This window comes from Rhinoderma darwinii, chromosome 4 (assembly GCF_050947455.1).
Source record: "Rhinoderma darwinii isolate aRhiDar2 chromosome 4, aRhiDar2.hap1, whole genome shotgun sequence".
In the NCBI taxonomy this organism is placed as follows: domain Eukaryota; kingdom Metazoa; phylum Chordata; class Amphibia; order Anura; family Rhinodermatidae; genus Rhinoderma; species Rhinoderma darwinii.
Window position 1 is genome coordinate 2,621,989 of NC_134690.1, and position 26,373 is coordinate 2,648,361.

The 26,373-nt window shown below is 47.6% G+C and overlaps 1 protein-coding gene across 1 annotated transcript in view; it reads right to left on the reverse strand.

The window, feature by feature from the left end:
- Nucleotides 1–1,646: 1,646 nt before the first annotated feature.
- Nucleotides 1,647–26,373, reverse strand: part of LOC142758995 (vomeronasal type-2 receptor 26-like) — an 85,812-nt gene continuing 61,085 nt past the window's right edge. Inside the window, exons 11-13 of the mRNA XM_075860767.1 lie at nt 19,362–19,505; nt 1,886–2,029; nt 1,647–1,726 (exon numbers count right to left, since the gene is read on the reverse strand). Of these exons, the coding sequence (XP_075716882.1) occupies nt 1,647–1,726; nt 1,886–2,029; nt 19,362–19,505 (368 nt within the window). The remainder of the gene's footprint in view (nt 1,727–1,885; nt 2,030–19,361; nt 19,506–26,373) is intronic.

Below are 26,373 nucleotides of genomic sequence, written 5' to 3' on the forward strand. Positions count from 1 at the left end.
CTATGCTCATTAAGTGCACGACAGACAAACAGACATGGGTACACAGAAGCTAGGGAAACGGGGAGCTGCCCACGGAGACACCGTGAGCAACGAGAGTAGTGAACGAGCCGAGTCAAACAAGGAGTGCACGAGGTACAAAACGCTGAGCAGGAGAGTGGTCAGTAAGCCAAGGTCAATAACAAGCAAAGGATCAGTAGTTCTAGCAGCAGCAGAGCCAGAAAACAAGCAGAGCAGAATCACAGGCAAAGGAGGAAAAGGAAAGGCAGGTATAAATAGACAGTGGGCCGGAGCTAGCTCCGTCTGGCCAGGCTGTGATAGGCTCTCCCACTCCTAAGCCTGCCATCCTGAGTGGTGGAAGATGGAGTCAGTCTCACAGACATAGGAGCAGGTGCAGACTGATAACCCACGGGTGTCGACACAGAAGCTGAGTCTGGCAGATCTTTTACACCCAGTTGGTCTTTAAGAAACAAAATCTAAAATTGCTCATAACTTGCTCAAAAATGAACGTTTTTCAAAAATAAAAAAACACTGCTGTTATCTACATTTCAGTGCCGATCAGATTATGTAGGAGACAGGGCAATTATAATGTGGTGACAGAGCCTCTATAAGTAATGTATGTACACTGACTCCACCAGCAGAATAGTGAGTGCAACTCTGGAGTATAATACAGGCTATAACCCCGGATCAGTACAGGATAAGTAATGTAATGTATGTACACAGTGACTCCACCAGCAGAATAGTGAGTGCAGCTCTGGAGTATAATACAGGATGTAACTCAGGATCAGTACAGGATGAGTAATGTAATCTATGTACACAGTGACTTCACCAGCAGTATAGTGAGTGCAGCTCTGGAGTATAATACAGGATGTAACTCAGGATCAGTACAGGATAAGTAATGTAATATATATACACAGTGACTCCACTAGCAGTATAGTGAGTGCAGCTCTGGAGTATAAAACAGGATATAACTCAGGATCAGTACAGGATAAGTAATGTAATGTATGTACACAGTGACTCCACCAGCAGAATAGTGAGTGCAGCTCTGGAGTATAATACAGGATAAGTAATATATGTACACAGTGACTCCACCAGCAGAATAGTGAGTGCAGCTCTGGAGTATAATACAGGATATAACTCAGGATCAGTACAGGATAAGTAATGTAATATGTGGGCTGATATATGGGGCCACTATACTGTATGGGGGCAGCTATGTGGGGTATTATAGTGTGGGGGCTGACATGGGGAGCATTATACGTTATGTGGCAGTTATGGGGGGGACATTATACTGTATGGGGCATTATAATGTGTGTGGCAGCTTTGGGAGCATTACACTGTGTGGGGGTATAATACTAATGGGGCTGTTGCACAAGGCGTCTGGGCATAGTGCGCAGGGGTCTGGTGATGGTGGTGTTGGGGAGGGGTAGGGAAGCCCAACCTGAATTCTCTCACCCGGGCCCATGAGCCTTTAGTTACGCCCCTGAACATAATACAGGGTTTGTGCTCACTGCTTGCCGTGTGTATCAGCCCTTAAAGTCATATGGTTCAATTACACTGATTGTAGAGCTGTCATTATTTATTCATTATTAGTCAGGCCGAAAAAGAGAAGAAGGAGGCAGTTCCTTCTAGTGATCGGTGGAGGTCACATCTCATGGACCTGATGACATTATTACCAAGAAAGGTAAGAAGCTTTCCACCACAGAGTCCAAATATATGTCAGAGATGTTTGCTTTGGGCAGATAAGGATATGGTGAGGGATTGAGAAGATCATGGTGGAGCTTGGCATTTAACCACAGGACTGTCAGACTCCTGCACCAGGTGCCAAGACCAGTCTATCCAGTAAAGTGCTCCATCTATGACTTGTTGAGTTAGTTCCTGTTTAACTCACCTGAGACGGGCATTGTGCATGTTGGTATACAGCCGCGGATGCAGCACTTCTGGTCTTTAGGACAGTCGTTGTCCTTCTTGCACTTTCCAGCAGGAAGTGGAGTCATGCAATTCTTATCTGGAGTGGGACAGCTTCCAGGTTTATCTGTAATAGAAGAGGTTGGAGTGTCACAGACTTCTGTCATGGGATGATGCCGCTACTGGCCTCTTACCAACCATGATCCCAAAAGTAAAAAATATCACAAAGTTAGTGAGACTGAGGGCAAATTGTCCCTTCTATGGCCGGATTAACTCTTTATGGCCGGATTTACTCTTTATGGCCGGATTTACTCTTTATGGCCGGATTTACTCTTTATGGCTGGATTTACTCTTTATGGCCGGATTTACTCTTTGTGGACATAACCGGTTCTCCCAGATTTCAGAATCTATTTATTTCCCCTATCTAGGGCAGTAGAGCCTCCACAGCTCTAGCATTGTGGACCACTGCACCCACACACACAATTAACCCTCACTCTTCCATGATGGTCTGAGCTGTCCATTATTTCATTGGCTTCCTCTTAGCTTAGATTGCTCATAGGTGGAGCCATTCTTGATATACAGGAGATAAGACCTTCTAAAGGACGGAGGTGATCGCTCCTGCCCCACTGATGAGGACTGTGAGGTCCCACGGACTGGACTTAGGGTTCATTGAGGTATTGGCAGATGTCCTGTGTTTCGTTTCTAACTATGGGAGACAGGGTTTATTTTATACCAGTGATGACATATTATAAAGGTGTTAGATGGTGGATATAGACTTGGAGACATAGCAGGGTACACGTCAGGATTACATATAATTGTGTAGATAACACATTGATAACCCGGTCTCTGCTGATTGCAGACTACTGTAAATCGCATCCGCAGGTGCACAGACCGGGTTATCAATGTCATCTATCCAGTTTATCTAGAATGGCCGCTCATAATACAGTAGATGCATGAAAACCTTCTCCATAACCTCTGCTTCTTCTCTATTCTCTGAAGCTATTGGGCTGGGCTTACACTGTGCATTTTTCTTGCATTTTTTTACATGCATTTATTGTTGCGGTTGGTAAAGCATGTCTCTCAATGAAAGTTCATCAACCAGAAAAAAAAAAAAAAATGCACGGTGTGAACCCAGCCTTAGGGCAATACAGGATTATAAACCAATGACACACTCATTTATCGCACACGCCGTTTTCCAGTATTATGATTGGTGGCATTGGATGTTACTTCTATTTTAAATGGATTCATAAAAGTGTAGACATCTAGATGTAAGTACAGAAAGATAAGAACAAACCCATAACAACTCTGCCCATCGTAAATCATGGGACGGGGACATGGCATGACTATTATTGAGCCCTATCATAAGAAACGAGCAAAGCTCCTTAAGACTGTATTCACACAGTGCGGTTTTGACGCTTTTTGTGCTGCGAGGTCAAAATAGACACTGACACAATGCAGGCATTTTTACTGCGGTTTCCATGCTAACTTCAAAACTGTGGCAAATCACTGTAAAATTCCATGTTTGTTTTCAGTGCAGTTTTTAGTAGCGCATGTGAATACACCCTTAGACTACAGAAGAGAAGATCGCTTTTCTCACCACCGCCTAGAACTGTTCGTGAAAATTGAAACCGGCCGTACACATGAGATAACTATCACTGACAGCAATTTTCTCCTGACTACACTAATATATTCATGCACACTAAGGGAGAGGCAACTAAGCTGCTGCCTGTCCTCTCCAGACCCCTGACAGCAGCTAATCTACCGCAAGAGCAAAGAAACGAGAAGTCGAAATTCAAACTGACCAATTTCTCATTCCCTAGGAATCAGCCCAACAAAATCATGTACTAGGGCGTTTAGTAGCAGAATAGTGAGTGCAGCTCTGGAGTATAAAACAGGATATAACTCAGGATCAGTACAGGATTAGTAATGTAATGTATGTACACAGTAACTCCACCAGCAGAATAGTGAGTGCAGCTCTGGAGTATAATACAGGATGTAACTCAGGATCAGCACAGGATAAGTAATGTAATGTATGTGTAATGTCGGGGTAGGGAGACAGACAGCTGAGCCCTAATCTACCCGCCACTCATTCCGTGCCTACTTGCACGGCCCTTCCTAGGCGACGGCGTACAACTGGGCGATGGTCCCTATGCTCAATATGTGCACGACAGACAAAAAGACAAGGGTACACAGAAGCTAAGGGAAATGGGTCAGTTGCCCACGGCAACACCGTGAGCAACAAGAGTAGTGAATGAGCCGAGTCAAACCAGGAGTGTGCTAGGTACCAAACGCAGAGCAGGAGCGTAGTCAGTAAAGCCAGGGTCAATATGAAGCAGAGGTCAGTAGTATTAGCAGGAACAGCAGAGCCAGGAAACAAGAGAGAATCACAGGCAAAGACAAGAAGCAAATGAAGGTATACATAGACCGAGGGCGGGAGTTAGAAACGTCATGCCAGGCTGTGATAGGCTCCCCCACTCCTCAGCTTACCAGCCTGAGTGGTAGCAGATCGAGTTACTCTATCAGACCTAGGAGCAGATGCAGACTGATTAACCACGGGCGTCGACACAGAAGCTGTGTCTGGCAGATCCTTTACAGTACCCGCCCTTTTATGAGGGGCCACTGGACCCTTCCTAGGTGGACCTGGCTTATTGGGGAATCGAAGATGGAACCTCTTGAGCAATACCCCAGCATGAACATCCCAAGCGGGTACCCATGTCCTCTCCTCAGGCCTGTATCCTCTCCAATGTACCAGGTACTGGAGGGAGCCTTGGACCATCCTGCTGTCCACAATCCTGGCCACCTCGAATTCTACCCCTTCAGGGGTGAGAACAGGGACTGGAGGTTTCCTCGAGGTAACCAGGGACGGGGAGCAGCGTTTAAGGAGGGAGGCATGAAACACATTGTGTATTTGAAAATACGGGGGTAACTCCAGCCGGAAGGAGACAGGGTTAAGGACATCAATGACCTTGTATGGCCCTATATACCGGGGAGCAAATTTTTGGGACGGAACCTTAAGGCGCAAATTTTTTGAAGAGAGCCACACCAGATTACCGACCACAAACAAGGGGTTAGCAGAACGTCTTCTATCTGCCTGAGTTTTTTGTATGCTCTGGTACGCCTCTAGGTTCTTCTGAACCTGGGCCCAGACTGTGCACAGTTCCCGATGAACAACATCTACCTCGGGATTGTTGGAACTATCAGGAGAAACGGACGAGAACCGTGGATTAAACCCAAAATTACAGAAAAATTGGGAGACCCCTGACAAGTTACTGACCCGGTTATTAAGGGAAAATTCGGCGAGGGGAATGAAGGAGACCCAATATTATTGACAGTCAGAGGTAAAACACCTTAAATATTGTTCTAGAAACTGATTAGTCCTCTCAGTTTGGCCATTAGTTTCAGGATGGAAGGCCGAGGAGACGGACAGATCAATCTCCAAATTTTACAGAAGGCTCTCCAAAACAATGAAACAAATTGTACCCCTCTGTCAGAAACAATATTGACAGGAACCCCATGGAGACGCAGGATGTGTTTGACAAACAAGGTAGCTAACGTCTTGTCATTGGGTAGTTTCTTGAGGGGCACAAAGTGGCACATCTTACTGAAGCGGTCTACTACGCGATCGGTGATAAAATCCATGGATATATGGGTACAAGTTCTCTGGGGAATGGGCAAACAACATAGTAAGCCCGCTGGTCGGGACCTGGGAGTCTTGGACTTTGCACACATTTCACAAGCGGCGACGTAGGCCTTAAAGTCTTTAGGCAACCCAGGCCACCAATAGTTTCTAGCAATGAGGTGCTTGGTACCCAGGATGCCTGGATGGCCAGATAGTGCAGAGTCACGATTTTCCCTAAGTACCCTTAGCCGGAATTGCAGGGGAACAAACAGCTTGTTCTCAGGAAGGTTCCCAGGAGCTGAACCTTGATCAGCCGCAATTTTGGAGACTAAGTCAGAATCAACAGAGGATATTATTATACCTGGGGGCAAAACACAAGCAGGATCCTCCTCCGAAGGAGAGCTGCCCATGAAGCTACGCGACAGTGCATCAGCTTTAATATTTTTAGACCCAGCCCTATAGGTGACCACAAAGTTGAATCTAGTAAAAAATAACACCCATCGAGCTTGTCTCGGGTTTAGCCCCCAGGCAGATTCTAGGAAAATCAGATTCTTGTGGTTGGTAAGGACCGTTACCTGGTGCCTAGCCCCCTCCAAAAAGTTGTGCCACTCTTCAAATGCCCATTTAATGGCTAAGAGTTCACGGTTGCACACGTCATAGTTACACTCAGTGGGCGAGAACTTCCTGGAGAAGTAGGCACAGGGACAGAGATGGGTGAGGGACTTGGTACCCTGGGACAAGACAGCACCCACTCCCACCTCGGAGGCGTCAACCTCCATGGTGAATGACTCCATTTGGTTAGGCTGAATCAGCACTGGGGCAGAGATAAAGCACTTCTTAAGGATCTCAAAAGCCTGGACCGCCTCCGGAGGCCAGTGCAGGAGATCAGCACTTTTGCGAGTAAGATCCGTAAGAGGCTTAGCGATGACCGAGAAGTTAGCAATAAATCTCCTGTAATAATTAGCAAACCCCAGGAAGCACTGTAACACCTTCAGGGAGGCAGGTTGGAGTCATTCAGCCACAGCCTGAACCTTGGTCGGGTCCATGCGGAATTCATGAGGAGTGAGGATTTGACCCAAAAATGGTATCTCCTGCACCCCAAACACACATTTTTCGGATTTAGCAAAGAGTTTGTTTTCCCGAAGGGCCTGGAGCACCTTCCTTACATGCTCAATGTGGGAGGACCAGTCCTTGGAAAACACAAGTATGTTATCAAGGTACACTAAAAGAAATACCCCCAGGTAGTCTCTTAAAATCTCATTTATTAAATTTTGGAAGACCGCGGGAGCATTACACAACCCAAAGGGCATGACGAGGTATTTGAAATGACCTTCGGGCATGTTAAACGCAGTCTTCCACTCATCCCCTTCTCTGACTCGGATAAGGTTATAAGCCCCCCAAAGATCAAACTTAGAGAACCATTGGACCCCCTGAACCTGATTGGAGAGATCAGGAATCAAAGGAAGGGGATACTGGTTCCTTACAGTGACCTTATTCAAGTTTCGGTAATCACTGCACGGCCTAAGACCACCATGCTTCTTCCCTACGAAGAAGAAGCCAGCACCTACCGGAGAAGTAGAGTGGCGAATGTAACCCTTGGCTAGGCTTTCTTGGATATATTCTCTCATGGCCTCACGTTCGGGACAAGAGAGATTAAATATCCTACCCTTAGGGAGCTTAGCTCCTGGTACCTAATCGATTGCGCAATCATATTCTCTATGACGAGGTAACACTTCGGAGGCCTTTTTAGACAAAACATCAGCGAAATTCTGAAAAAACGCAGGTAGAGTGTTCACCTCCTCAGGGAGAGAAATAAAATTAACAGAAAAATAGGACGTCATGCATTCATTACCCGATTTAGTAAGATCCCCAGTATTCCAGTTAATCGTGGGATTATGCATCTGAAACCAGGGAAGGCCTAAAACCAAATCGGACGATAATCCCTGCATCACCAGTACAGAGCACTGCTCCAAATGAATGGAGCCAACAATGAGTTCAAAAACAGGGGTATGCTGCGTAAAATAACCATTAGCAAGTGGAGTGGAGTCGATACCCACTACCGGGACAGGTTTAGGCAAATCAATCAATGGCATAGCTAGAGACATAGCAAATTCCACAGACATAATATTAGCAGAAGACACTGAATCCACGAAGGCACTGCCGGTGGCAGACCTACCCTGAAAAGAGACCTGAAAGGGAAGCAAGATCTTATTAGGTTTCATATTTACGGCAAATACCTGTGCGCCCAAGCGACCTCCCCGATGGTCACTTAGGCGTGGAAGTTTTCCGGCTGCCTATTCTTATGCCTAGGACAGTTGTTCACTTGATGCTTGTCATCCCCACAATAGAAGCAGAGACCATTCTTCCTGCGGAACTCTCCATGTTGTTGGGAAGATACAGAGGACCCGAGTTGCATTGGTTCATCCGATTTTTCCGTGGAAGAACGAAGCAACCGAACCTCGGGAGCCATCATAAGAGAGCCAGAGGAGAAGGCACAAAAATGTTCAAGTCGTCGTTCCCTGAGACGTCGGTCAAGACGTACCGCTAAAGCCATAACCTGATCTGTAGAGTCAGAGGAGGGATAGCTAACTAATAGGTCTTTCAGGGCGTTAGACAGACCCAATCTAAACTGGCACCTCAAGGCAGGGTCATTCCACTGAGAAGCTACACACCACTTCCTAAAGTCAGAACAGTACACCTCAACGGGTCTGTTACCCTGACGTAAGGTCACCAGCTGACTCTCGGCAAAGGCAGTCTTGTCAGTCTCGTCATATATGAGCCCGAGTGCAGAAAAAAAAAAGATCAGCAGAGGAAAGTTCAGGGGCGTCAAAAGCCAAGGAGAAGGCCCATTCATGAGGGCCGTCCTGGAGCCTTGACATAATTATACCCACTCGCTGGCTCTCAGAACCTGAGGAGTGGGGCCTTAGACAGAAATAGAGCCTACAACTCTCCCGAAAGGAGAAAAAAGTCTTCCGATCCCCTGAGAATCGGTCAGGCAACTTGAGGTGGGGTTCAAGAGGTGAAGTGGAGGGAACTACCTGGTTAGCATCATGCTGGTCGCACCTCTGAGCCAGGGCTTGGACCTGTAGGGAGAGACCCTGCTTTTGCTGAGCCACGGTCTCAAGGGGGTCCATAGTAGTGTAGGAACCAGGGTAGAAAAGGTATATGGGCCTGTGATTATGTAATGTCGGCGTAGGGAGACAGACAGGTGAGCCCTAATCTCTCCGCCACTCAGTCCCTGCCTACTTGCACGGCCCGTCCTAGGCGAAGGCGTACAACTGGGCGACGGTCCCTACGCTCAATATGTGCATGACAGACAAACAGGCAAGGGTACACAGAAGCTAAGGGAAATGGTGAAGTTGCCAACGGCAACACTGTGAGCAACAAGAGTAGTGAACGAGCCGAGACAAACCAGTAGTGTACGAGGTACCAAACGCAGAGCAGGAGCGTAGTCAGTAAAGCCAGGGTCAATATGAAGCAGAGGTCAGTAGTATTAGCAGGAACAGCAAAGCCAGGAAACAAGAGAGAATCACAGGCAAAGACAAGAAGCAAATGAAGGTATACATAGACCGAGGGCGGGAGCTAGAACAGTCTGGACATCCTGTGATAGGTTCTCCCACTCCTCAGCTTACCAGCCTGAGTGGTAGCAGCTCGAATCACTCTATAAGACCTAGGAGCAGATGCAGACTGATTAACCACGGGCGTCGACACAGAAGCTGTACACAGTGACTCCACCAGCAGAATAGTGAGTGCAGATCTGGAGTATAATACAGGATATAACTCAGGATCAGTACAGGATAAGTAATGTAATGTATGTACACAGTGACTCCACCAGCAGAATAGTGAGTGCAGCTCTGGAGTATAATACAGGATGTAACTCAGGATCAGTACAGGAGAGGTAATGTATGTATGTAGGCAGTGACTCCACCAGCAGAATAGTCAGTGCAGCTCTGGAGTGGGTGGAGTAGGACATGTGGAGAGAGCTGCTGAGACTTCCGTGCAGGCCTTGGATCCAGGGACTTTCCTTATCCAATCTGCCCAGGCCTCATACCATCTGCCTGGGCTTGGAAAGTACCCTGAGGGGGGTTCCATCCTAGGATGGAGCCTCAGACCTCTACCTCCCGGAGCATGCCAGCGGGGGCTAGAGGGTCATCCCAGCTGGCTGGGAATATGCAAACGGTCGCGGGGGTGAGGAGATCATCTCGGGGCAAGGCTATCCTGGCTCCCCCTGTGGCTGGAACCCTGGATAAGGGTATGGAGACGCGGTCCGGCATGGTGATAGAGGTTTTGTCGTCTGGAGAAGGACCAGCACTGTCCGGACATTTGGATGACGGTCGTGTGGAGGAATGGGGACAGCTGGGGACCGGAGAGATGGTGGAGAACTTCAGCTCCCATCTGGCCATGTGGTTGGATGAGTATCGGGACCTCAGAAAGTTGCTGCAACGGCTCCGAGCGGACTTGGTGGTCGCCAGAGGAAGGGCTGCAAAGGACACTGGAGGTAAGAGGTCCCGATACCGTTTAAATGTGAAGTCTTTGTTAAAGGAAATAAAAGAAGTGGAAGAGAGACGTGAGGAGATTGTGGCAGGCGGAGGGAAATCATGGAGGAAGACACAGCAAAGGTAAATGTGGTGGAGAAAATGAAGAGTGAAAATGTAAATCCAGAGAAGACACAGATTCTAAAGGCACTGAGAAGCAGTGAGGAGGAGGAGGGTGGAGACACAGCTGGGAAAAATCAGAAGAATTTTGAAACTGACAGTGAGTGGCCTCCGGGATTACTCGCACAGATCCGTAATGTGGAGCCACCGGTATCCTTCCAGGGATTTTGTTTCGGTGCGGAGTTACCCGCAGAGGAGGAAAAGAAAAAGAAAAAAAAATTTAAGAAGAAAAAAAAGGAAGAGGAAAAAAAAATCTGCTCAAGGTTCATTTAAACCGATGTACACAGCAAGATCCTTCCTGTGCTCTAAACCAATGAAAATCAGGATCAGGGAACAGGTCCCGCAAGACCCCCAGCTCCAGCCTCTGCAGTGGGGCTGGAGCGGTAGTGCGGGTTGAGTGTTACCGGTGCGGCAGTAAAGCACGTGGTGGTCAAAATGGCGCCGGACGCTAACCCCTGCAAAGGGGGCGGTAATGGTGTCCTGGTGATGCCAGGGGGTGTGTCCCCATGTCCGGTGTATGGGTAGCCTGGGAAACTGGTCTCTGATGCGAGTCAGGGGTCGGGAGAACGGGTAAACCAGAAACCGGATTTGGTGTCTGAAAGCCGGAAGTCTGTCGGTGTCGCAGTAAAGCCGGCAGACGTTCCGGACAAAGGCGGTCACAAAGGAGGCCCCAGCTCTGTTGGCCACTCCTCTGTAGGAGGGGGGAGTGGTCCGGCGCCGGAGGCGGCTCCAGTGACGTCAGTGGCTCCTTCCTCCGCATCGCTGAAAAGCGGTGTAGGCAAGAAGGGAGCTGCTGGCGTCGGGGGCGACGGTGGCCCCTCTCCCAAAAATGTTCCTTACACAGAACAGATGGAGGTTAATGAGGTGGAGGGCACTGCGGGGACACCGCTTATAACATCTGGTGGCGTCCCTGCAAAGGTGCCCGATGATGCGGAGACTGAAGCAATGTCTAATCAAACAAAATGTAGAGAAAAAATGCATAATATAGAACCAGGCCTGGCCGGAAGGATGACTACAGGGGAACCTGGTGGGTTAAATAAAAAAGTTGCGGCTGTGGTTGTGGAAAGTGCTGTGGGTATGCAGGTGTCTGTAAATAAAGTTGCTGGAGTGTCTGCTGGTAATGGGGTGTTGAGTGCTGTGTCTGTAGGTGGTGAGGGGGTGGGTGGTGGGGACGGGGTGTCAAGCAGTGGCAATGGGCATGGCACACCTCTTGCTGTGACATCCGGCAAATTTTATGCTGGTGTCGCAGCGGAGGGACAGCGGGCCCACCCATCTTCATCCTCAAGGTCCGGGGACGGTAACTTGCAACAACGTCTCTTGGATGCTTTATGAGAAGGAAAGCAAACCCTAACCATAGGGGGAGTGCAGAAGTACCTGTCTTTCTGGATAGACAGATATGGTCTAAATGCCTTCCGAGAGCAACGAGGAGATCAGTGGTCGCTCCCAACAGCCGGTCAGGCTGTAGCCAGGAGGAATGTGGTCCGTCTCCGGTGGCGTGGCACTGATGCGTGCCCTCCCAGAAAGAGGGTGGTGGAGCTGCTTCTGTGGATGGGCTTCAAGGCGAGTGACATCTTTGCCTTGATACATCCTCATGGCTCGGTCGAGTTTGACATCAGCTTTGTTCACCTAGGGGGCCTTGAGGTCTTCTGGGGGAACTACGAGCTGGTGAATAACTAGCCCGGCTGGCGAGACTTTGTTGCACAAGCAATTTCTCGCCAAAGTGGTCCCAAGAGAGTGACCGTTCTTACCCGTAACGAGTCACTCTCTTGTATTGATATCATGACCTGGTTGGGAAGGTACGGAGAGGTAGTAGAGATGCCATGGAAGAACTTAGATGAGTTTAGCATCTGGTCAGCGGACTGGACGTTCATGGTTAAACTAAGGCATCTGGGACAGACGGTGTCTCACATATCATTGTATGCTCTCCTGGGAAGAGATCGGATCACCGGTGTGGCGACCCCTCATATTTGAGTGCAGGCTGCAAGGTGCAGAACTGTGCTCATTGTGGGGGGATTGGTCATCTAGCCGCATCGTGTGACCGGATTCGCTGCAACCTGTCTGGTGATTTAGGTCACCTGTTCAGTCGGTGTCCTCGCTCTGTTGTCAATGCTTGTTCCAAACCTGCGGAGGATGAAAGGAGGGAGGCCTCCATGGGTAATGGTGCGGGCAGAGATGATGGGGCACAGGGGCAAGGGACGAATGCAAAGAAGGGTCCCCCTTCTCGCCAGAGTAGGGCGGAGTGGCGAAGGAAGGAGAGGGAGCGGAGGGCGCTCCAGGAAACTGGGACAACCTCTGATTCAGATCTGGATGCCCCCACTGAAGCTGATGCCCCTAGGGAGGCCGAATTGAACGAGGAGATGAGGAGGATCCAAAGGGAACAGAGGGCTGGGGACTTTCAGTCCTCCCACTATGAAAGTGTGGGGAGGAGGAGAGTACTCAGCCTACAGCAAAAGGGACACCGGGCAAAACCCAAGGGCCAAATACATCTGGTCCCGAAGCAAAGAAGGGGGGTCCTCATCAGATAAAAGGGGGATGGGAAGAAGAGAGCTGTCTAACTCAAACATCCATGATGGCGGCACCCACTCTGTTGACGCTGGCATCAATTAATGTTGCCAGCATTAAGTCAGATAGGGCGAGATTTGCAGCCTTTGATTTTCTTGGCCGAGTTGAAGCCGACATTTTTTTTTTGCAGGAGACCAGGCTGTCACTTTTGGCAGACGTCGTTAAATCTAGGAGGGAGTGGCGACGCGGGCCCACCTACTGGTCTCTTGTGGCTGAGCCCAATAGCTGAGTGGCGGTCCTTTTCGCCGCACCGGTAACATGCCGATGGATGATTGAGTTAGAAATGGGGAGGTGCTTGATCTTAGATATCCTCATGCGGGGACAGGAATTAAGATTAATCAATATATACGGACCACAGAGCAAATGGGACCATAAAAGTCTCTTCATGAGGATTTAGCCTTTCCTTTTTTCAAGTCGACATGTTATCTTTGGAGGGGACTTCAATACTGTCTTGAGGCCCCGAGATAGAGGAAGTTCCGGAGATAAAAAATTGACCTATGATAGTGTAGCATTAAAAAGTATAGGTAGCGATGCTCGCCTTGTGGATATCTACATCAGGCATACCCCAGGCCACTCAGGTTTCACCTATCGTAGGGGTAGTTGTAGGTCTAGGATAAACAGGTTTTATTTTAAGGAGGAGGCCATCTCTTCACCAGTGTCCGTTGTTGAGGTGGAGTTCTCCGATCACTGTATGATTATTTTTTCTTTCAAAATTGCAGAGTTCCTCCAGATGGGAAGAGGTATATGGAGGCTGCATTCTACTCTCTTGGAAGAAGTGGAGATAAGACAGGACTTTGCGGATTTTCTTCAGAGCCAGGTACCTTTGTTGGATCTCTGTGGTACTAAGTCTGAGTGGTGGGAGTTGTTTAAAGGCCGGGTGGCAGGATTTTTCCGCAGGCTCTCGAGACTCCGGTCTATGAGTAGGTACCGCCTATATCAGGAACTGAGGAGGAAACTCGAACATCTGGTCTCAACTGGGGGTAGTGGGGAGAAGATCTCCGGGGTGAAAGCTTTGCTCAGGAGGTGTCAGTATGATAGGCACGCATCTTTAGTTCTTGAGAGGGATTTCGGGAAGTACCGCTCGCCCGATCCCTACAGGAACTGTAAGATGTCAGTGAGTCGTAAGGTTGTGACAGGACTGATTGATAGTACAGGATCTCTGAAGAGATCCAAATCAGGGATTTTGGAGGTTGTCAGATCCTTCAACTCGCACCTCTTGGGGAAGCAAGATCCAAACTGAGATGTTGGCTTTCCTGGCTGAAACCATCCCTGAGCCAGGGGTAGACCCCCTCTCTTGGTGTTTTGATGGATTCGATCAACGAGAGGAAGTGGGACTGGCGATTGATGAGCTTGCCCTCAAAAAATCGCCAGGGCCGGATGGCTTAACATCTGAGTTCTATAAAACCTTCAATGGAACCTTAGTTCCCCTCTTGACTGAGGTGTTTAAGGAGTGCCTTTCCTCTGGTACTTTGCCAATATCAATGAACAGGTCGGCCTTGATCGTTTTATCAAAGGGTAAAGACTCGACCTGTATTGAGAATTGGCGTCCCATAGCGCTTCTCAATACAGACAGAAAGGTTAGTGCGAAAGTACTGTTTAATGGACTGGTAAAGTTTGCATCCCGACTCCTTTCGCCGGTCCAGCATTGCTCTGTTCCAGGCCGCAGCACATTTAGTGCTGTCCTCAGTGTCAGAGAGGCAGTGGAGCAGGGAGATTCTGGTCGGTGGGAGGGGTACATTCTGTCTTTGGACCAAGCTCAAGCTTTGGACCGGGTGAATCATAAGTACCTCTGGTCGGTCCTTCTGATTTACGGCCTACCGGAAGGGTTTGTAAATTGGCTCCAGACCCTATATGCTGGGGCAGAGACTTTTGCGCTAGTGAATGGTTGGGTTGGAACCCCCTTTGAGGTTGGGTCTGGTGTCCGCCAGGGTTGTCCCTTGAGCCCTTTGCTATATGTGTTCGCTATCGATCCTTTTCTCAGAAGGTTTGATCGTGGACCATTGGCGGGAGTCAGGGCTAGCCTGCTAGGGCCGGAGGCCGCTCAGAGGTTGGTTGCGTACGCGGACGATGTCTCCATCTTTGTCTCCTCGAAAGGGGAGGCAGAATTGGTGATGTCGGAAGTGGAACGTTACTCATTGACATATTGGTCCAAGATGAACCGGGATAAGTGCAAAAGTCTCTGGCTGGGAGGAGGAGGTCCTGGTTTTGGCCTCCTGGACACCCTTCCAGAGCCTCAAGGGTCTGCTAAAATCTTAGGAGTGGAATTTGGCCCAGGTGATTACCCCAAGAAAAACTGGGAGGGTAGGCTGACTCTAGTTGCCCAGAAGGTTGACCAATGGAAGGGCTGGTCCTTAAGCCTGAGGGAAAGGGTTCACTTTGCCAAGGCCTACCTGGTGCCCATGTTGCTTTACCTGGGCAGTGTGTGCGTTCTGCCAGAACCTTTCTGGACTCGGGTCTACAGCCTGTTATTCCAGCTGTTATGGGGGAGCAGGCTTAACCTAATCAAGAGGGAGGTTACTTACCTACCAAGGACACTAGGCGGGTTAGGTATGGTTAACCTGGTGGTGTTCCTAGTGAACACCTTTATTAAGATCAACCTGGCAAACCTCTGGCAAGAGAGGCCTCCTTGGTGGAAATCCTCCTGCAGGAGGTGGTTTCGGCCCTTCTTCCAGGAATGGGAGACAGGAGGGCAAGTGAAAGACCTGCGTACACCCCATGGACATCTCCCGGCTTATGCCACCTTGGTTCTGAAGATTGTTCGTCGGTGGGGTCTGGGAGTGTGGGAGATCAGGACCATGTCGAGAAAATTTCTTGACAGGAGGGTCCTGATGATCCACTTCCAGAAGCCCCTGGCGCTCAAAGACTGCCCAAGTAGTGACCTCGGGTTGGGATTAAGACTTTTTAATTCGAAAAGGATTCCCCAGAAGTTTTGGGATCTGGCTTGGCGTTGCTTCCATGGGAGACTGTATGTGAGGGGCAATCTAAAGTGCAGGAACTCTGATGATAGGGGTTGCCCCCGTGAGGAGTGCGGTGGAATGCTGGAAAGCATGGAGCATTTTCTGCTTCATTGCCCCTTTAATAAAGAGGTACACAAAAGGGTAGGGGCCTCCATAGGTTGGCCTGGCATAACCAGCCTCTCTTATGCTGGATGGGCTTATGGGGTGTTCAGAGACCTTGGTGGAAGGGACCGGTGCACTATGTTGTTAGTTAGCATAGTAGTTAGGCACTTCATATGTAACACACGGTGCTTAGTGTCAACGCAGAAGAAAATCCTTCTCAAGGAAGAGGTCGTTAGTAACATCCTGGGTGACCTGGTGAAGGTTAAATCTTTGGAGGTCGGCAGATTGGGTGCATCTAGAGCCTCTCACCTGTGGAGGGGCTTCTCCTTTAGAGTGCCCTAATATGTCGGTTTCCATGAGGGGGAAGGGGGTCGTCGCCGGTGCTCCACTGGTGGTAGGGGTCTTAAAGTAAGCAATAAGGTCAGGATAGGGAAAGGGAGGGTCAGCATAGGGTTAGTTTTTCCTGCAAGGCACGATGGAGAGCTAGCAGTAGGGCAAGGCGATAGGGCAAGCGATAGGGATGGTGCGTCGGTGGGCGTGGACCTCGGCCTCCTGGGGGGTGCTGGGGGGACTCCCCCCTTCTCTCTCTCTGGTGGTGGGCTGGCATGAAACACTAGAGTTTTTGTTTTGACTTGACAGGAAGAAAGGTTTACAAGTGGCCGAACTTGGTGCTTTCGGGTATGGATTGGATAGGATTGCTGTGGTAAATTGTATATATTTGTGGTGATTATAGTTTTGTATATAATAAAAACTGTTAGATTAGGGTTAGATGGGGGAAAAAATAGGTTGGGAGGGGGATTGGGGGGGTGGGGTGTGTGCCTAGCCCAACCCTAGACTATGCGGACATGAGGAAGACATGGGGTTAGAGGTTGGGCTGGGGTGTCGGGTGTGGTGGAGGGGCCAGCATCTGGACTATGCGGACATGGGAGGACATGAGGCGAGATGCTGGCTAGGGTGGTGAGGGGTAGATAAGGATGGTTAGGGAGAGTTAGGTAGTAGTTGTGTGGAAAAGAATAAATAAAAAATAAATAAATAAAATGAAAAATAAAAAACAAAATGGAAAGAAAAATAATATAATATATAGAAAATATATGTATATATATATATATATATATATATATATATATATATATATATATATATATATATATATATATATATATACACTACCGTTCAAAAGTTTGGGGTCACCCAGACAATTTTGGTTTTCCATGACAACTCACACTTATATTTATCAAATGAGTTGCAAAATGACTAGAAAATATAGTCAAGACATTGACAAGGTTAGAAATAATTATTTTTATTTCAAATAATAATTTTCTCCTTCAGACTTTGTTTTTGTCGCTCCATTTGCAGCAATTACAGCATTGCAGACCTTTGGCATTCGAGCTGTTAATTTGCTGAGGTAATCGGGAGAAATTTCACCCCATGCTTCCAGAAGCCCCTCCCACAAGTTGGATTGGCTTGATGGGCACTTCTTGCATACCATACGGTCAAGCTGCTCCCACAACAGCTCTATGGGGTTGAGATCTGGTGACTGCGCTGGCCACTCCATTACAGATAGAATACCAGCTGACTGCTTCTTCCCTAAATAGTTCTTGCATCATTTGGAGGTGTGCTTTGGGTCATTGTCCTGTTGTAGAATGAAATTGGCTCCAATCAAGAGCTGTCCACATGGTATGGCATGGCGTTGCAAAATGGAGTGATAGCCTTCCTTATTCAAAATCCCTTTTACCTTGTACAAATCTCCCCCTTTACCCCAGACCATCACATGACCTCCACCATGCTTGACAGATGGCGTCAGGCACTCTTCCAGCATCTTTTCAGTTGTTCTGCGTCTCACAAATGTTCTTCTGTGTGATCCAAACACCTCAAACTTCGATTCGTCTGTCCATAACACTTTTTTTCCAATCTTCCTCTGTCCAATGTCTGTGTGCTTTCGCCCATATTAATCTTTTCCTTTTATTAGCCAGTCTCAGATATGGCTTTTTCTTTGCCACTCTGCCCTGAAGGCCAGCATCCCGGAGTCACCTCTTCACTGTAGACGTTGACGCTGGCGTTTTGCGGGTACTATTTAATAAACCTGCCAGTTGAGGACCTGTAAGGCATCTATTTCTCAAACTAGAGACTCTAATGTACTTGTCTTGTTGCTCAGTTGTGCAGCGGGGCCTCCCACTTCTCTTTCTACTCTGGTTAGAGCCTGTTTGTGCTATCCTCTGAAGGGAGTAGTACACACCGTTGTAGGAAATCTTCCGTTTCTTGGCAATTTCTCGGATGGAATAGCCTTCATTTCTAAGAACAAGAATAGACTGTCGAGTTTCACATGAAAGCTCTCTTTTTCTAGCCATTTTGAGAGTTTAATCGAACCCACAAATGTAATGCTCCAGATTCTCAACTAGCTCAAAGGAAGGTCAGTTTTATAGCTCCTCTAAGCAGCGAAACTGTTTACAGCGGTGCTAACATAATTGCACAAGGGTTTTCAAGTGTTTTCTAATCATCCATTAGCCTTCTAACACAGTTAGCAAACACAATGTACCATTAGAACACTGGAGTGATGGTTGCTGGAAATGGGCCTCTATACACCTATGTAGATATTGCATTAAAAACCAGACGTTTGCAGCTAGAATAGTCATTTAGCACATTAACAATGTATAGAGTGGATTTCTGATTATTTTAATGTTATCTTCATTGAAAAAAACTGTGCTTTTCTTTCAAAAATAAGGAAATTTCTAAGTAACCCTAAACTTTTGAACGGTAGTGTGTATGTATGTATGTGTATATATATATATATATATATATATATATATATATATATATATATATATATATATATATATATATAATAGTTTATATTAGAGATGGTTTCAGTTATTATATTATTATTATTAGTTTATGATTAGTAATGTTGTTGATGTTGTTGTTGTTATTATTATTATTTCTTTCTTGTGTATCAGTGATTGGCCCCTGGTTGATAAGGTCGGTATATGTTTTATTTCTTGTTATAATATGGTATGTTGGTGAAAGAATAACTGATGCGTGGGTTGTGTGTGTCCAGGTCTGGCTTGTTTCTGTGTATAGTAATGTGTATGGTGTAAGGAGTTGTTTTGATTATTGTGGAGCATGATATGTTTTGTACTTTTACATAAAATAAAGAGATACAGAATATAATACAGGGTTTGTGCTCGTTGCTTGCCGTGTGTATCAGCCCTTACAGTCATATGATTTAATTACACTGATTGTAGAGCTGCCATTACTTATTTATTATTAGTCAGACCTAAAACGTGAAGAAGGCGGCAGTTCCGTCTAGTGATCGGTGGAGGTCACATCTCATGGACCTGATGACATTATTACCAAGAAAGGTAAGCTTTCCACCACAGAGGCCAAATATATGTCAGAGATGTTTGTTTTTGGGCAGATAAGGATATGGTGAGGGATTGAGTAGATCATGGGGGAGCTCGGCATTTAACCACAGGACTGTCAGACTCCTGCACCAGGTGCCAAGACCAGTCTGTCCGGTAAAGTGCTCCATCTATGACTTGTTGAGTTAGTTCCTGTTTACCTCACCTGGGACGGGCACTGTGCATGTTGGTATACAGCCGCGGATGCAGCACTTCTGGTCTTTAGGACAGTCGTTGTCCTTCTTGCACTTTCCAGCAGGAAGTGGAGTCATGCAATTCTTATCTGGAGTGGGACAGCTTCCAGGTTTATCTGTAATAGAAGAGGTTGGAGTGTCACAGACTTCTGTCATGGGATGATGCTGCTACTGGCCTCTTACCAACCATGATCCCAAAAGTAAGAAATATCACAAAGTTAGTGAGACTGAGGGCAAATTGTCCAGTCTACGACCGGTTTTACTCTTTATGGACGGATTTACTCTTTGTGCCCGTATTTACTCTTTGTGGACATAACCAGTTCTTCCAGATGTTAAAATCTATTTATTTCCCCTATCTAGGGCAGTAGAGCCTCCACAGCTCTAGCATTGTGGACCACTGCCCCCACGCAAACATTTAACCCTCTCTCTTCCATGATGGTCTTAGCCGTCCATTATTTCATTGGCTTCCTCTTAGCTTAGATTGCTCATAGGTGGAGCCATTCTAGATATACAGGACATAATAAAATCTTCTAAAGGACGGAGGTGATCGCTCCTGCCCCACTGATGAGGACTGTGAGGTCCCACTGACTGGACTTAGGGTTCATTGAGGTATTGGCCGGTGTCCTGTGTTTTGTTTCTAACTATGGGAGACAGGGTTTATTTTATACCAGTGATGACATATTATAAAGGTGTTAGATGGTGGATATAGACTTGGAGACATAGCAGGGTACACGTCAGGATTACATATAATTGTGTAGATAACACATTGATAACCCGGTCTCTGCTGATTGCAGACTACTGTAAATCGCATCCGCAGGTGCACAGACCGGGTTATCAATGTCATCTATCCAGTTTATCTAGAATGGCCGCTCATAATACAGTAGATGCATGAAAACCTTCTCCATAAATTATAAAGGTGTTAGATAGTGGAGAAAGACTTGTGGACATAGCAGGGTACACGTCAGGATTACATATAATTGTGTAGATAATTGAGTGCAGCTCTGGAGTATAATACAGGATATAACTCAGGATCACTACAGGATAAGTAATGTAATGTATGTACACAGTGACTTCACCAGCAGAATAGTCAGTGCAGCTCTGGAGTGGGTGGAGTAGGACGTGTGGAGAGAGCTGCTGAGACTTCCGTGCAGGCCTTGGATCCAGGGACTTTCCTTATCCTATCTGCCCAGGCCTCAAACCATCTGCCTGGGCTTGGAAAGTACCCTGAGGGGGGTTCCATCCTAGGATGGAGCCTCAGACCTCTACCTCCCGGAGCATGCCAGCGGGGGGTAGAGGGTCATCCCAGCTGGCTGGGAATATGCAAACGGTCGCGGGGGTGAGGAGATCATCTTGGGGCAAGGCACAGATTCTGAGGCACCCAGGAGCAGTGAGGAGGAGGAGGGTGGAAACACAGCTGGGAGATATCAGGAGAGTTTTGAAACTGACAGTGAGCGGCCGCCAGGTATACTCACACAGATCTGTAATGTGGAGTCGCCGGTATCCTTCCAGGGATTTTGTTTTGGTGCGGAGTTACCCACAGAGGAGGAAAAGGATAAGAAAAAAAAATTTAAGCAGAAAAAAAAGGAAAAGGAAAAAAAATCTGCTAAAGGTTCATTTAAAATGGTGTATACAGCAAGATCCTTCCTGTGCTCTGAGCCAGATGAAAGTCAGGATCAGGGCACAGGTCCCGCAAGACCCCCAGCTCAAGCCTCTGCAGTGGGGCTGGAGTGGGAATGCGGGGAGAGTGTTACAGGTCCGGCATTAGAATACGTGGTGGTCAAAATGGCGCCGGACGCCAACCCCTGCAAAGGGGGCGGTACTGGTGGCCTGGTGACGCCAGGGGGTGTGTCCCCTTGTCCGGTGAATGGCGAGCCCGGGAAACTGGTCTTTGATGCGAGTCAGGGGTCGGGAGAACGGGTAAACCAGAAACCGGATGTGGTGTCTGAAAGCCGGAAGTCTGTCGGTGTCACAGTAAAGCCGTCAGACGTTTCGGACAAGGACGGTCACAGAGGGGGCTCCGGCTCTGTTGGCCACTCCTCTGTGGGAGGGGGGAGTGGTCCGGCGCCGGAGGCGGCTCCAGTGACGTCAGTGGCTCCTACGTCCGCATCGCTGAAAAGTGGTGTGAGCGAGAAGGGAGATGCTGGCGACGGTGGCCCCTTTCCCCAAAAATGTTCAGCGCATAGAACAGATGGAGGTTAATGAAGCGGAGGGCACAGCGGGGACACGGCTTATAACATCTGATGGCGTCCCTGCAAATGTGCCTGATGATGCGGAGACTGAAGCAATGTCTAACCACACAAAATGTACAGCAAAAATACATAATATAGAACCAGGCCTGGCCAGAAGGATGACTGCAGGGGGACCTGGTGGGTTAAATAAAAAAGTTGCGGCTGTGGATGTGGAAACTGCTGGGGGTATGCAGGTGTCTGTAAATAAAGTTGCTGGAGTGTCTGCTGGTAATGGGGTGTTGAGTGCTGTGTCTGTAGGTGGTGGGGATGGGGTATCAACCAGGGGCAATGGGCCTGGCGCTCCTCTTGCTGTGACTTCCGGCAGGTCTTATGCTGGGGTCGCAGCGGGGGGACAGCGGGCCCACCCATCTTCATCCTCAAGGTCTGGGGACGGTAACTTGCAACAACGTCTCTTGGACGCTTTAAGAGAGGGAAAGCAAACCCTAACCATAGGGGGAGCACAGAAGGACCTGTCTTTCTGGATAGACAGATATGGTCTAAATGCCTTCCGAGAGCAACGAGGAGATCAGTGGTCACTCCCAACAGCTGGGCAGGCTGTAGCCAGGAGGAATGTGGTCCGTCTCCGGTGGCGTGGCAATGATGCGTGCCCTCCCAGAAAGAGGGTGGTGGAGCTGCTGCTGGGGATGGGCTTCAAGGCGAGTGACATCTTTGCCTTGATACATCCTCATGGCTCGGTCGAGTTTGACATCAGCTTTGTTCACCTAAGGGGCCTTGAGGTTACATAGTTACATAGTTAGTACGGCTGAAAAAAGACACATGTCCATCAAGTTCAACCAAGGGAAGGGAAAAGGGAAGGAAAATTTTTTTTGTTCTAGGAAATTATCTAAGCCTTTTTTAAAGCCATCTACTGTCCCTGCTGTGACCAGCTCCTGCGGTAGGCTATTCCATAGATTCACAGTTCTCACTGTAAAGAAGCCTTGTTGCCTCTGCAGCTTGAACCTTTTTTTCTCCAGACGGAGGGAGTGCCCCCTTGTTTTTTGAGGGGGTTTTACAAGGAACAGGATTTCACTATATTTTTTGTATGTGCCATTAATATATTTATATAAGTTAATCATGTCCCCCCTTAGTCGTCTTTTTTCAAGGCTAAATAGGTTTCATTCTTTCAATCTTTCCTCATAACTTAGATTCTCCATGCCACTAATTAGCTTCGTTGCTCTTCTTTGTATTTTTTCCAACTCCAGGGCATCCTTTCTATGAACTGGAGCCCAGAACTGAACTGCATATTCTAGATGAGGCCTCACTAATGCTTTGTAAAGTGGTAATATTACATCCCTGTCCCGCGAGTCCATGCCTCTTTTAATACATGACAATATCCTGCTGGCCTTTGAAGCAGCTGATTGACACTGCATGCTGTTATTGAGTTTATGATTTACAAGTACACCCAGATCCTTCTCAACAAGTGAATCCGCCAGTGTAGCTCCCCCTAGGACATATGATGCATTCAGGTTGTTGGTACCCAGATGCATAACTTTACATTTATCTACATTAAACTTCATCTGCCAAGTGGACGCCCAAACACTTAGTTTGTTTAAATCTGCCTGCAATTCATGAACATCTTCCATAGACTGAACTATATTACATAGCTTGGTGTCATCTGCAAAAATAGAAATAGTGCTATTAATCCCATCCTCTATATCATTAATAAATAAGTTGAATAATAGTGGTCCCAGCACTGAACCCTGGGGTACACCACTTATAACCGGGGACCATTCAGAGTAGGAATCATTGACCACAACACTCTGGATACGGTCCTTGAGCCAATTCTCAATCCAATTACAAACTATATTTTCTAGACCTATAGTCCTTAATTTACCCATTAGGCGTCTATGGGGGACAGTGTCAAATGCCTTTGCAAAGTCCAAAAACACTAAATCCACAGCGGCCCCTCTGTCTAGACTTCTGCTCACATCTTCATAAAAACAGATTAGGTTGGTTTGACAACTTCTGTCCTTAGTAAAACCGTGCTGGCTGTCACTTATAATGCTATTTATTGTCACATAATCCTGTATATAGTCCCTCAATAGCCCCTCAAACATTTTCCCCACGATGGATGTTAAGCTTACTGGTCTATAATTACCCGGGGAAGACCTAGAGCCCTTTTTGAAAATAGGCACCACATTTGCGCTGCGCCAGTCCCTTGGCACTATACCAGTCACTAGAGATTCTCTGAATATTATGAAAAGGGGGACAGAAATAACTGAACTAAGCTCTTTAAGAATTCTAGGGTGTAACCCATCTGGTCCCGGGGCCTTGTGCACATTTATTTTATTTAATTTAGCTTGGACCATATCTACATTCATCCAATTCAGTATATCAACTGATATATTAACAGCCCTGGCACCGGCTACATCAGCTGCTCTTTCTTCAGTTGTATATACAGAGCGGAATAACCCATTTAGTAACTCTGCCTTCTCTTGATCCCCTGTGATCAACTCCCCATTACCATTATCTAGGGGTCCTACATGTTCAGACCTTGGCTTTTTAGCATTTATATACTTGAAGAATTTTTTGGGATTTGTTTTACTATCCTCGGCCACCTGCCTTTCATTTTGTATTTTTGCTAATTTTATTACATTTTTACAGATTTTATTAAGCTCTTTATATTTTACAAAGGCTACAGCTGTACCCTCAGATTTGTATTTTTTAAATGCCCTTTTTTTGTCATGTATTGCCCCTTTCACAGAAGGTGTAAGCCATGTGGGGTTTAATTTGAGTCGTTTATACTTGTTACCTATAGGAATAAATTTTGCACTATAATAACTCAATGTAGATTTGAAAATCTCCCATTTATCATTAGTCCCATTATTTGACATTAGTTCTTCCCAGTCTATATCCTGAATTGCAGCCCTCATCCTGGGGAAATTGGCCTTCTTAAAATTAAATGTTTTTGCCCTCCCAGCCTGCGTTTGTTTTTTACAGTATAGGTAAAATGTAACTATATTATGATCACTGTTACCGAGGTTTTCACGAACATTGACATTCCCAACAAGATCTGCATTATTAGAAATGACCAGATCCAACAGAGCTTCACCTCTAGTCGGGTCTTCCACAAACTGGCCCATAAAATTTTCCTGCAACAGGTTGAGGAAATGTCTCCCCTTTGCAGTTGAAGCCGAACCATGACACCAATTAATATCCAGGAAATTAAAATCTCCCAAGGGAGGTCTTCTGGGGGAACTACGAGCTGGTGAAGGACGAGCCTGGCTGGCGAGGCTTTGCTGCACAAGCAATTTCTCGCCAATTGGTCCCAAGAGAGTGACCGTTCTTACCCGTAACGAGTCACTCTCTTGTATTGATATCATGACCTGGTTGGGAAGGTACGGAGAGGTAGTAGAGATGCCACGGAAGAACTTAGACGAGTTTGGCCTCTGGTCAGGGGCCTGGACGTTCATGGTTAAACTAAAGCGTCTGGGACAGACGGTGTCCCACATACCATCGTCTGCTTTCCTGGGAAGAGATCAGATCCTTGTCTTCTACCAGGGGCAGCCGAAGTTGTGTCACCGGTGTGGCGACCCCTCACATTTGAGTGCAGGCTGCAAGGTGCAGAAGTGTGCTCATTGTGGGGGGATTGGTCATCTAGCTGTATCGTGTGACCAGATTCGCTGCAACCTATATGGTGACTTAGGTCACCAGTTCAGTCGGTGTCCTCGCTCTGTTGTCAATGCTTGTTCCAAACCTGCGGAGGATGAAAGGAGGGAGGCCTCCATGGGTGAGGGTGTGGGCAGGGACCATGGGGCACAGGGGCAAGGGAAGAATGCAAAGTAGGGTCCCCCTTCTCGCCAGAGAAGGGCGGAGAAGCGAAGGAAGGAGAGGGAGCGGAGGGCGCTCCAGGAAACTGGGACGACCTCTGATTCGGATCTGGATGCCCCCCTGAAGCTGATGCCCCTGGGGAGGCCGAATTGAACGAGGAGATGAGGAGGATCCAAAGGGAGCAGAGGGCTGAGGACTCTCAGTCCTCCCACTATGAAAGTGTGGGAGAGGAAGAGAGGACTCAGCCTACAGCAAAAGGGACACCAGGCAAAACCCAAGGGCCAAATACATCTGGCCCCGCCCTGGCCCAGGAAGGTAAATCCTGTACCCCCCTGGTGCGCTCTACTGATCGATACCATGCTCTCGTGGACGTTCCAGCCTCTCATACTAAGAGGGAGGGCATGGTAGGGCACCCTAGAGTCGTTGAGCCTCCCCTGCTGCAGGGGCCGTTGCCCCCAGAGGGGGAGGTTGACTCGGAACTTGGGGATGAAGATGGGAATTGGGTGGTCAGTATGGACTCCTTAGTTTGCAAGAAGCGAAGCAAAGAAGGGGGGTCCTCATCAGATAGAGGGGGGGGTGGGAAGAAGAAAGCCGTCTAACTCAAACATCCATGATGGCGGCACCCACTCCGTTGATGCTGGCATCAATTAACGTTGCCAGCATTAAGTCAAATAGGGCGAGATTTGCAGCCTTTGATTTTCTTGGCCGAGTTGAAGCCGACATTTTGTTTTTGCAGGAGACCAGGCTGTCACATTCGGCAGACGTCGTTAAATCTAGGAGGGAGTGGCGACGCCGGCCCTCCTACTGGTCTCTTGCGGCTGAGCCCTATAGCGGAGTGGCGGTCCTTTTCACCGCACCAGTAACATGCCGACGGATGATTGAGTTAGAAATGGGGAGGTGCTGGATCTTAGATGTCCTCATGAGGGGACAGGAATAAAGATTAATCAATATATACGGACCCCAGAGCAAATGGGACCGTAAAAGT